This window comes from Magallana gigas, chromosome 7, assembly GCF_963853765.1.
Source record: "Magallana gigas chromosome 7, xbMagGiga1.1, whole genome shotgun sequence".
In the NCBI taxonomy this organism is placed as follows: Eukaryota; Metazoa; Mollusca; class Bivalvia; order Ostreida; family Ostreidae; genus Magallana; species Magallana gigas.
In genome coordinates, this window is record NC_088859.1 from 25629298 (window position 1) to 25642764 (window position 13467).

Consider the following 13467-nt stretch of genomic DNA (forward strand, 5'->3'; position numbering starts at 1 on the left):
ATTTTAACAAACAACAACTCGTTCGCAGTTGCTTACTCTGTTGACATTGTTGAATTATCAGACAAGAAAGGACACTTAGTAGGGGAATAATCAAGTGTTGTGTTTTATGCCGATGATGTACCGATGGCGACTCGAAGACTGAAGGAGTTTACAATTCTCATGGAGTTAAACAACTCAAATAACAGTTTTTCTGCTGTCCTTACAGAGGGGTCCTCATATTAAGAAGAAGAAAAATATTATTACTATATTGATTTCGATATAGCAATTGAAATCAAAAATCTTAAGCCGTTGTTCTTGAATGAAATCGATTTTTGAACAATGAAGAAGAGTTCAGAGAAAAGTGAAATAAGTCTGGATCTTTCCAAGCTGAGTGACAGAAGTGATGATATTCTGAAGTATCCACGAAATCGCTGGCCTCGAGACTACTCACTTTCATCGTCTGCGACTCGGCGGTCATCGTCTGCTCACAGTGCCAGCAGACGAGACCACCGTTTGACGTCGATTACCGAGGACGAGAAAATAACCAGCACGTTTCCCAATGTCCAGTCCCTCCCCGGTGGTCCGGCTGGGTTTTGTTTTACCACAATCCGCGCCCCAACCAGATTGACCAAAAGTGCCATGTCAAGCCAGACTTCAGTTCGAAGCTGTCAGCAAAACACTAAGCAAATAATTCACAGTCTGTATGAAATCTGGATACCGCAACTGAGCTTGAATTACAGACCATTTGTCCACTATGTGCCACCTCGGAGTAGATCGACTTCCGTCAGCTCCGAACGGTCGTCTGTTTCCCGGAAATCACTGGTCAAGGCAGGGGAATCTATCATCGATTTGACTAATCTTAATACGAATAGAAGAAAAAGCAGTGTGATAGGGATAAAATGATACATTAGTTTACAATTTTAGAAAAAAAAAGAATTACGGTGAAAGGGTTAACATATTATTATATTCCGATATCTATTGTTATTGAAAATATGTGTGTGTCCGTATGGATTGGATATGCCAGCAAGAGCTACATTGGTATGTGTTTTGTGTCTTGAATAAATCATTCGTATGAATTAAAAAAAAAACTTAGTCCTTTAACTTATGTGTACCCGCTTGGGTCAGGTTTTGCTTTTCATATATCGTGTTGTCATTGTCTTTTAAAAGGTGTATTTAATCCGTTTTATGAAATCTCATATGTTCTTTATTATAGAACAAACATAACTCATTATGCAATCCCGTAATTTAAACATAAGGGTTAAAGGCATTAAGGAGACTTAAATTCTTCCTTACCCACGGTGTTTGGGGGTCTTCTTTGTGCTGCAATCAATGGGCTATGCTCATTTCCCTTTGCTCAACAAAAAATACATTCTACACATGAATTATGAGATGAAATGAATTTATTAAAGGTCAGATAAACTCTGAGGTTTTTATTTTATTGGGGTGGGGGTGTTCAACATTTAAAAGAAATGTCTACACGAGTAAGAGATTCTAATAGCATCAAAATTTTAAAAGAATAGTTGATAATGATTCACTAGATAATAAAATGAAAAAAATATATAGCACCCAATCCCCAGTTTAACTAACGCCTCTCTTTGAATCTCTCTTAAGCTTCTGTCAACACTGATAATTGTTTAAAATGAAATCAGTGATATTGATGAGCTATCGCTGTGATCCTAAATAGATTTTAACATATAAACCAAAGTTTCCTCTATTTCTCGACTGATAAGGAGCAAAATCAGAAAAATACACAGAATAACAACTTGCTCTGAAAGAGAAACTTCATCTAATTTAATAAAACAAGGATATCAACTTTTCCATTTCCATATTGTTTTTTCTTCTTTATATTTTCTCACACTGACTTGTTTTGATGGGGTTTTTTAAAGAATAATTTGTTGGTTTTTTTTTTTAAATTATCAGAAAAAAATCATATTTTCTGAAAGACTGTGGACTAAAAATGAAAAAAAGTGCCTATTACATACATATCGATGTATGTATGTATATACTGCTTTATTCAAGGCTCTGAACATTCATCACCAGAGCAAAATGCACAAACAAGACAAGATAACTAATAAAACATCCAAGCAAAATGTATTGCAACATTTAGACAGTTAGATCCAGAAGAACCTTTAACATGACTGAAAGAGAAACGAATCAAACGTTCAGATTTTCAAGGTTTTTGCTTGATGATTTTAAATGATCTCCCTAGGTCTTCTTTAGTTCCAAAATGGTGGGCAACAAATCTGTACGGTATTTTTATGTCGTGCTAGTACATAATGTATTTGGGTTAATATCTGATTTCTAATTTCTTGTATTACAAACATCAGGAAAAAACTGCATCCTCGATACCAATGAATAAAAAAAATATATATATTTACTGATATTAAATACAATAAATGATGTAAAAATAGTTTTTGAAATTATATTTAATATACCAGAGAACAACTTAATACTGTAACCAATTTTTGTGTCAAAACTGTCGACAGAAACCGGTTGAAGTTCAAAAAATATTTACTCCTAACGTTGAGGAGGTATGTCAATAACTCGTCAATTAATAGAATCATCGCATACAACGGTTTATTAGTATACATGTTTCGTTTGCTAATTCATACACTAGTGGCCAAAGAAATGAAACGGGTTTGAGGATTGGTGGCTGGGATATGTTTTAGACCTAGGCAAGTCAAATCTATGGTCTGATTCAATGGCTGATTTTAAATGTAAATGACTTCTATAAGTACGTGTATAAAGCAACATCATTCGACAATCTATTTAATTTGTAGATGTTGCATTGATAGTGCTGACAGTAGCGTTATCACATACACGTACTTCAATGTTATAAGGTGACTCACATCAAAAGGAATGGCATAAAACTTACATTACAAACAGTGTGAAGTCAAAAAAACATGTATAAGGCAAGCCAATTACATAATTTTTAAGTATTCAATAATTACAGAGCAATCCGAGAGGAGGAATCACTATTAGATCACCTTTACTTTATAATATGAAAATCATGGTTAAAGATCTTTGTTAAAATATTGTACAATATGATATGGTACAATATTGTATAATTTAAGTAAATTTTTTCATGTAATTTATAATATGATACACTATTTTTCAGTACCATACATTACAATATTGTAGCTGCAATAATGTAGGCCCCCTTTCCCGATTTTTTTTCTTTTTGTCTGGGAGAGGGCTACAACTCCATAGGATCTCCGGAATGGTGAAATTGCGGGAGTGATTCACTCCCGTAACATTTTCGGCTCAAATTGTACATAAATGACACTTACATTTGCATTTCTTGAACTGAACTTTTCGTTTATTTTACAACGATTGATAAACAAGTTCTACAACTTATACTAATATCTCTCAATGGCACGGATGTAAGCGCAAGGAGGTTTTTGGGAGTTGATTTTAATCAACCCTCCTATGCAGTCACTCTGGCAAACCGAAAGTGAAACAGTGTTTGGACCTAAGCACAAATCATCACCGCTGACAAGTCTTAGTTCTTGAATATAACAGAAAAATTCAATGCAATGTATGCTGAAGCATTGTTTTTCAAGAAAACTTATCTATAAACACTTTGAAAATAGTAAGATTTTATATAATATGAACAATTTAGATATTTATGTAGTCTCATGTATTCATACGCCAGAGTTTAATATAGTCTCGTTTAACCAAAAGCTCGGCTGTCTCCGTAAATCTCCGACAAACAGAGAGGCTCTCTTGCTTGTCGGAGATTAACGGAGACAGCTGAGCGTCTGGTTGAATGAAACTGGAGTTCAATATCAATAGTGCTTGGATCCATACAATTTTTAGAATTGTTTCGATTACTAATACATAGTTTGAAATCTATCTTTAAATATTACACAACATGATTCATATTGGGTTTCTCTAAATTCTTGTCTGAAAAGTCTAATTAAAATTCATACTATAAAAAAGTGCGTAATTTTAATACAGACTAGAAACTAATTGCCACGCAAGATAAGTTGATTTTAAAATAAATGATAATCGATAAAATCAACTCCCGTCAGTACTTCAGTACTTTGATTCTTCATTGTAAATATGACTTGAATCTACAGTCTTCTTAAGGATGCTTACAAACAAGTTTTAGCTTCTTTGACCAATTGGTATATCAGAGGTGTCTGATTATTCCTATGTAAATATTCGACCCTCTTAATTGTTGGCCCACCCCTCCACCAAGGATCTCAATTGGAACAAACTTGAATTTACACTCCTTGATGATGCTTCAAAACAAGTTTCAGATTTTCTGGCCAAATGGTTTTTGAGAAGAGAGAAAAGGCTAACATACTCAATAATTCTAAATATATCCCCCTTTGAAAGAGTGCGTGGCCCTTTATCATTTGTTAATCCTCTTCACCTGCTTTTTATTTGAAATTTGGTTGAAATTGTTCCAGTGGTTTTGGAGAAGAAGTCAAAAAATGTGAAAAGTTTACAGATGGGTGGACAGAAAGACAGACAGACAGCGGATAAATGTGATCAGAAAAACACATACTAGTATAAGCTTTCAGCTCAGGTGAGCTTAAAAAAAGGAACCGTAAAGACCCCCCACCCCAAAAAAACACCCCAAAAGAAACAAATAAACGAAACAAAATAAAACAATGTGATGATGTTTATTGTACATGTTATCACTATAAGAAGCCAATGTATTAAGGAAGGAATCTTTTCTGGTGTCCAACATAAATTTGATTAATTGTTCTTTAGATCAAGATGAAAGGAAATTAAAATAGTATATTTTTCTTTCTTTTATTTAACTATCATACAACTTGGCATAGAAATCGTAATAAATTTTTAGAATCTAACAAGGACTATATTTTTGGCGTGATTTTTGCGTAGGAAAATATCACGTTTCGCAATTCAGATTTGCTGCAGATCAATGAGTCTGTTTTAGCGTTTTAAAAACAATAACATTAATGTTGGATTTTTTTTACTAATGTGAACTTATGCTATGATAATTGGGTTTTAGAATATGTTTTTAAATATGATTTGCCTATCAAATTACATTTTTATAAGCTTTTTAAAGCGCCCATTCTATACATTGATTTGTGTGAAAAAATCACTAAAATCAGTTTTTCTCTCTTATCAAAAATTGTCAATATATTAGCTGTTCTGTCAATTTATATCTTTAAATGCAGTCTTCATAATACGTAAAAATCAGAAATATTTTAATATTGGAAGCATAAGAAAATAATCAAAATATCTTCAAAATTTAAGAAAATTAGAGGAAATTTAAGTATATACCGGTATATTTATTCCAATTTAGTGGTATGAGCTGATAGACATCTGATATTCTGTCATTTCATTGAAGAATAGAATCTTCATTTCTTAAACAGATGTCTACATAACTGCAAAGAACTACATTTATTTTTATCATCTTTTAAGTTGAGGAAAAAGGTAGTGATCTTGACCTGACCTTTATGCAAAACAAGAAGGACAAATTTGATTAAACTGATAGAATCATTTGGTAATATGATCTGTTTGACTGTGTCAAAATTTCATAAATTTCTTATTAAACGAAGTGTGGTTGATAATGAGAAGACACCTTCCTTATATAAAAGATGGTTGATTTAATTTAAATGAATAATTCTCTGAATGATGCGAATTTTTTTTCAAGATACATGTGTACCCTATAGGCATAAAACGAAAAGTCAAACGCATTTTTCATAGCCAACCTACGCCATATACCGGTATATACCTTTTATTTCTTAGAGTTTGTTTTAAAATGTAAAAGATAAATCCGTGCGATCTGGTGGAATGATCTACCGTTCGTGACAATAGATCTTGATATATTTTTACCTACAGTCAGGAAGTAAATAAAATAAACAATCTCATAAAGTCTCAGTCTCGACCGTGTTTACACTTACTTTATGTAACGAAAGAACGTGTCGAAACAAGGTAGGTCATAAAAATCATTGCTTGTTTATCAATTGAAACAATTTTATTATTATCTTCCATGTAAATATGTACATTTGAAGTTATGTGCACATATATTTGAATAGAACATACAAGTATGTACATGTACATGAGAAATCAATCAATTATACACTTTAGATTAAATTGAAGGGTTCATTATAGTGAGCAAAATTTATAAAGAAACTATGGTAATCGATTTCAGATGGCATTATCCGAGTCAGATGCTCCAAAAACTGTTGCAGACCTACCAGTGACTGCCAAGCATTACTTGGTGTGTGGCACTGAAAACTATGATAAAAACTGTCAGTTTTACTAAAATGATTGTCACTGACCAATGTAAAAAAAAATGCAGAGATAAACACCAGAAGAGTCCAGACAACAAAACCATGAAGTGGTCCAATACAGACAACGCAAAATACAATTACCATTGGAAAAATGTAAGGATAATCCGACCAAGAATATAGACATGCTCTGTGAGGACTGCCAAGTTCCAGTATGTTCCAAATGCGTAACACAAGACCATCAAAAACACACACTTAATGATTTTAAAGAGGCAATTTTTTCAGAAAAATTCACGCTTTGCTTTGATACTATCTACAAAAAGCAGCTTTTCAACCCAAGTTCATATGATTTGCAGAAAGATATGAAAGAAAATGCCAGAATAATAAAAGAAATGATCGTTGATAATATAAGAAGATCACTGACGACAGAAGCCGAATCTTTGAAACGTCTGATGAACACAGTGACGTCAGATACTATAGAGCAAGTCAACAAAATGAAAGAGTCCCTTCTGGAATATCTTCATAGTCGAGACAAAACTTATCAAGATTACATCTCCTATCTTAAAGATGTTGTTAAACAGTTCCATGTCTACCTGTCCTCTACTAAACTTCAAAACAATCTGCTCTTTCTCTCTCTGTCTGACCAAACTGAAAATCCAACCCATTCCAGAGACCACCAAACCAGTCCCTCAAATATTTACTGCTGGTTAATACAACAAGGAGGATGTCACTATACCTCTGGGTAGAGTAAATGTTCCTGACATTAAACCAGAGAACAGAAAGATAAAATTTATGGAGACTGCCTCTACAAGGTATAATATACACAGAGCGGCAGGTATTCCTTATATTTAAGCGTTTTTTATTATTATTCCTTTTATTCATACCTTATTTAGATGTTGACAACCGTACAGGGAAACAGAGGAAATCTGACGTGACACCAGTACAAGCACTGTCTGTCTTCTGTCATCAAGGTCAGGGAATATACAATACCGGGTGTTGATGGTGTATATCATATATCACTTATAAGTAAATCAGACAGACTCTGTGTCAGTGGTTTGACTGGTTACCTTGTCCCAGCAAATCTACAAGGGAATCAGCTAGAGATGATACAAACCAGTGGTCATTTTGAAGGCTACCATACAGTCACACAGACTCTACAGAGAAAAAGAACAAAGTCATAAATAGGATAACACAGGATAAAACAATCACTGAATTCATTAGAACAGGAGACTGGGAACCAATCAGCATACACCCTCCCGCATCAACGGGGACATAATGGTGGGGGATGGTTAAGGGTAAAGAGGCTAGAGTCACCAGGTACAACAAGAAAGGGAAAGAAATACAGAACATACAGAGAGACAACAAAGGACAGGATCTATATGATTACCCATACTACATCACAAAAAAATCAATGGTGATATATGTACATCAGATTATTTCAAAGAAGCGTTAGTGGTGGTAGATAAATCAGGAGAACACAGGTTTTCACTCAAAGGTCAGGGGTCAGGGTATACTTGTATTCCTTGGGGTATCTGTATTGATCTCTTCGGTAACATCCTGGTGTCTGATTTAGGAAGTAACACAGTTCATCTTCTGGATCAGGATGGCCAGTTCTTATCTGTACTACACACACCACATCAAGGTATACAGACACCATTAAGTATGTATGTAGATGATGAAAACAATCTACATATGTAGCCCCATATAACACCAGCACAGTGACAGTGTACAAGAACCTACAGTGATCGTTACCTTCGATCAGGACGGTCAGTTCTTGTCTCTACTACTCACACCACCTGAAGGGGTACTATATTCATGTAGCACGGTGTGTGGATGATGAGAACAATCTTCATGTGGAACAACAGTGGCAGTGTACAAGTATCGACAGTGATTTTCACTCTTTGAAATATACTATTTACAATTACATAAGATCTCCATGGATTCAAGCTACCTGATTTTTAGGCGGAAGCACCTATTGCAATTAATTTCATGACCTTCTTCGTCACAGGTCGAATTACTCCCCCTTTTTATGGTACTTCCACTTAAACTAATGGCATACAACTTGAACTGGTATAAACACTATTTTATACGTTCATGAATATCAATTTGATTTATGTGAAAAATGCCGAATAGCAAAGATATGTAGTAAATGTTAATTGAATTTATGTTTATCTCAAAAAGGAAGGTTGGAGGAACGAATGATAACTCTTGCTTTGGTATGCGATAAAAACAAATGGGTAGCACGTGGTCTGCAAAAGTTTAATATATGATTAGGAATAATGAATAGATGCGCAGGATTGTATAATTCTATTTGAAAAAGGAAGATTAGAATGATAAAGTTATTTTCTTCGCGCAAATATCTAACACATTTTAGATAGTGGCTGGTGACATGAATGGAAGCCTTCAACAAAAAAAAAGATGTTGAAAGAACAAATACTTATAAATCAGCGAAATTTGTGACCTTTTACAGAAAAAATAACCTGTTTTTTTCCCTTTTTTTAAATGTTGAACAATGCAATTTAAGATGTATATACTTTAATACCATGTAAAACAATGTTAGACTATTCCTTTGTCAGTGAATCGTTGAAGAACCACCTAGTAGATTATGATGTTATTCACGAAGGTGTAATATCGAACACATCAGACCACTTACTTGTGAAAGCTAAATTGAGATTGTAGAGAACCCCTATATCCTATTATCAAACACCATTAAGTGGTCCGCATGGCACATGATATGTACAGATTCCAGAAAATGCGACGATGGAACACCAAAAGAGTGACAGTGTACAAGTATCTAAAGTGATCATTACTTAAAATTAAAACAACTAATTATTTACAGGTACATAATATATGCATGTCCTTAATACAGTCAGGTATAGCTTAAGTACGTAGTGAATCTGAAATGATTCTAATTACAGTGTTAATTTGAAATTTCATTTTGTGTTGTGCCAAAGGGAAGATTGGTATCAAGATCAGATATAACTTGTAAATTTGCTTCTCTACGATAGACAGCCAATTATTCAAACGAGTACACAGAGTCAAAGAACAAGAAATGAACGTCTTGTTATTTTATTTTTATCATTAACACTATACATGCATATGTTCCTATTGTTTGTTACTGTTGTTGTTGTTGTTGTTGTTGTTGTTGTACGAGACATAAATATCTGTTCTTGTTCATTAAATGATCATCTGAATCTACGGTTTACTGTTTTGTATTCCGAGGCGTTTGGCTCTAGATTTTTTTATTGCTAATAAAAATTGCTTATGAGAAATTGATGGAGTTTAGCTTTTATTTCCAGTCAAATTCTTACGATGCTTCTATAAACAATAACTTAAGGTGTTCATTGCGCTAGTTTTACTAATTTTAACTTTGTTGATCGGTAATAATATACATTGTATATAATAATATATTTACAGTAACCGAGTATGGTTCTCTCTATTTCTTACGAAAACTTATTGTTAATTCATAGCTCAATAGAAACTGACAGGACTGAAATCTACACCCCCGCTTATCAGTTGATCGAAAACTCTAAGAAAAATCACGGACTGTACGAAATAATTATGATGATGTCAGGCTCGAATTCCCATAGGAGACAATTTGGCTGTTTTATTTATCTAACGTAGTGATGTACATTAACATTAATATTTAGTTAATTTAACTTACTTTTTACAATCAAATTATTAATTTGTTAAAGAACATGTAAATATAAACAATAAAATGCTTTCTTTGATGATTCATGCGGGTTATGAAGGTAGCGATCATTGCAGAAAAATTTTATATAACCTGTTTACTCGGGTTATTTTTTTTTCTGCAAGGTCGCCACCTTTATATCGAAAGGTGTATTTCATTTTCCGGTAAACGAATGGAAATTTTACTAAACAAGAATATCATATATTTTTAACCGTGTTTGCCGAAGCAAAAATCCGGTTGCTGAAATGGTGAAACATGAGGGCGGTTGGGCACCCTTAATGTACAGATATATGTAATTCCTCATACAGTTTTCAAGATAGGAAGTTGTTGTTTGTAGATCATTTGCACATTTATCAGAGATGTGCATAGCGTGATTGGGTTTTGGTTTTTGATAATCTATGAAAAAATACTGGGTGTTGAACAAAATATTGTTTTATTTCTTATGGTTAGACTTTCGAAACTCATTCAAACTTCATTTAGATACGTACATAAAGAGATTGCGTTCCTGTAAATTATTTGTACAATCTGTCGGAATGATCTACCGTTGATTTGAATCTTTTTTTTACCTATAAACCAGGAGGTAAATAAGATAAAAAAAATCTCGTAAAGTCTCGCTTTATCAAAGTCCAACAAGGCGTGCCAGGCTTTTATAACACGTTAACGTGACGGTACACCTTTTCAAAACAAGGTAAGTCATCAAAATAAATTATGATTCTTGTTAATCCATTGAAACAATTTTTGTCTATATTTTCCATGTCAAAAATTATTATACAATTAAAGCTTAGTGCGCATAACTAATTAAACAAAACATACATGTATGTACATCTACTTTCATTCACTGAAATTGTGGTGATTAAGAAAAATGATAAACAAAATATCGATTTTAGATGCCATTATCCGAGACAGATTTACCATTGATTGTCCTGCACTATTTGATGTGTGGCACTGAAGACTGTAAACAGAAATGTCAGTTTTACTGCAGTTCTTGTCATCGACCAATGTGTGAACAATGCAGAGACGAACATCAGAAGAGTCCAGATACCAAGAACCATGAAATGGTCCCTTTTAGACAACCCAAACGGCATCTTCCTGTGGAGAAATGCAAAGAACACCCGACCAAGGAGATAGACATAATCTGTGAGGACTGTCATATTCCAGTATGTTCCAAATGTGCAATGCAAGACCATAGAAAACACGCGCTAAACGATTTACAGACAAAACATTCAGAGAATTTCACGCTTTGCTTAGATAATATCAATAAGATTCATCAGTATTTTATCTCAAATTCACAAAATATGCAGAAAGATATAAAAGAAAATGTAAAACAAATAAAGGAAATCATTGATAGTGTAAGAAGGTCACTGATGACAGAAGCCGAATCTATGAAACGTCTGGTTGATACAGTGACGTCAGATAATATAGAACAAGTCAACGAAATGGAAGAGTCACTTATGGAAGAGCTTCAAATTGAGGACAAAACTTATCAAGATTACATTTCCTATCTTGAAGACCTTGTCAAAGAATGTCATGTTTACATGTCTTCCACTAAACTTTATAACAATCCAATATTTTTTTCCCTTTCGAACCATCTCAAAATCCAACCCATACCAGAGACAGTCAAACCAGTCCCTCCAGTATTTACTGCTGGTCAATACAGCAAGAAGGGTGTCGCCAAACTACTGGGTAGAGTAACTGTTCCTGACACTAAACCAAGAATCAGAAAGATAAAACCCATTGAGACTGCCCCTACACAGTATAATTTATACAATTGTTCTTTATATTTAACGGTTCTCTTTTGTATACTGTATATTTTATTTATATCTGGTGTAGATGCTAGTTTTGACAACAGTGGGAAACAGACACTGCCTCTGTCTTTCCCTGTCACAAAGGTCAGTGAATACACAGTACCAGGTGTTAACAGTGTATGGCATATATCACTAAGTAAAGCTGGCAGAATTTGGGTCAGTGATGATCGCGGTTACCTTATCCAAACAGATCTACAGGGGAATCAGCTACAAAAGATACATTCCAGAGGTGAATATGGCTACCACACACTCACACAGGACGGGGATTTCATCTATACAGACAGAAAGAACAAAGTCATCAAAAGAATAGCACGGGATAATACAATCACTGAATTCATTAAAACTGGAGACTGGGAACCAATCTGCATATACTGCTCCCGCATCAAAGTGGACATACTGGTGGGGATGAGAAAGGATTATGAGGCTAAAGTTACCAGGTACAGCAAAACAGGGAAAGAAATACAGACCATACAAAGGGACAACAAAGGAAAGGAACTGTATGGTGATCCACACTACATCACAGAAAACATCAACGGTGATATCTGTACATCAGATTATAACAAACAAGCTGTAGTGGTGGTGGATAAATCAGGACAATACAGGCTCTCCTACAAAGGTCAGGGGACAGACTTTCGTCCCTATGGTATCTGTACTGATATCGTTGGTCACATCATCGTTTGTGATGGTATTTCAGTTTATTCTCTATTACCATAAGTAACCGTTCAAACTAAATAAAATTGGGCAGTATTTCATTTTCAACGACATCGGACAATCTAGTGTAAATCAGCTGCATCTTGTGGTATGTTAATATTATATTTAGTTATATATTTCTTTACTACCGTGATAGTGATTAGGGCATATTATTTTAATTGCAAGGTTTATACTTTATCGTATTTTTGCAGTTAAACTTGCCATAGTAATTTCTAAAACTTATTTGTAAGTTCTATTATTAAATTGTTACAAAACATGTTTTACCTTATAAATGAATATTGTAGTAACGGTTGCTTATTGTCAACGAAATATCGAAACTAAAACATATCGAACGTACATGTAAAATTGTATTTTGTCTAATGTATTTTTCTTTGTTTATAGGTCAATGCTTTGAAACGTCTAATAAATCTGTTAAACAAAACGGCTGTCTTTTGGATGGCCGTACTGTTTGGTTACACAAATACATAGGATGTAAATGTCTTGTAAGCTTCTTAAATCTTAAGTACGCAGTGAAACAGAAATTAAACGAACGGTAATTAAAGCATTGATTTGATGATGATTTCTACTTTGTATTGTGTTGAAATGAAATATTGGTATCAAGATCATTCAATCTAATTAAAATAATGTTAGAATACATATTATTCAAAACGATTTGGGATGCAATGGAAAAGAAAAATAACAAACTTGTCAACTCATTGTTCGTATTAACACTACTGTAAGTTAATTAGCATTCCTATTAGTACTGAATTAGTACTAAATCTACCGATTGCTGCTTTGTATTTAAAGAATTTCAGCAGTGTGTTTGACTAATCTGTGTGTGTGCATGAATATTTTAGCATAGTTGCGACATATCAGTATCTTGGTTCCCAAACAACATCATGAACATAGGTAACCAAATATTACAAAGCTCACCCAGACGAGCATTTATTATTATTTTATTTGAAAATCATAGTTAATGATATATGATACAATATCGTATCGTATCATATCATATAATTATTATGTTATATAAATTGTGGAAGTCGAGTTTGGTGTATCCAGGTTTTATTTCATAAAGTAACCAGCT

General features: G+C 33.7%; 1 protein-coding gene across 1 annotated transcript; it reads left to right on the forward strand.

Moving 5' to 3' along the window:
- The first annotated feature begins 10498 nt into the window (after window positions 1-10498).
- Window positions 10499-12404, forward strand: LOC105337128 (protein wech). The gene is made up of 2 exons (XM_011441719.4): window positions 10499-10573; window positions 10773-12404. Exon 2 carries the CDS (start codon window positions 10773-10775, stop codon window positions 12402-12404), a length of 1632 nt encoding a protein of 543 aa, XP_011440021.3. The 5' UTR covers window positions 10499-10573.
- The last annotated feature ends 1063 nt before the right edge of the window (window positions 12405-13467 follow it).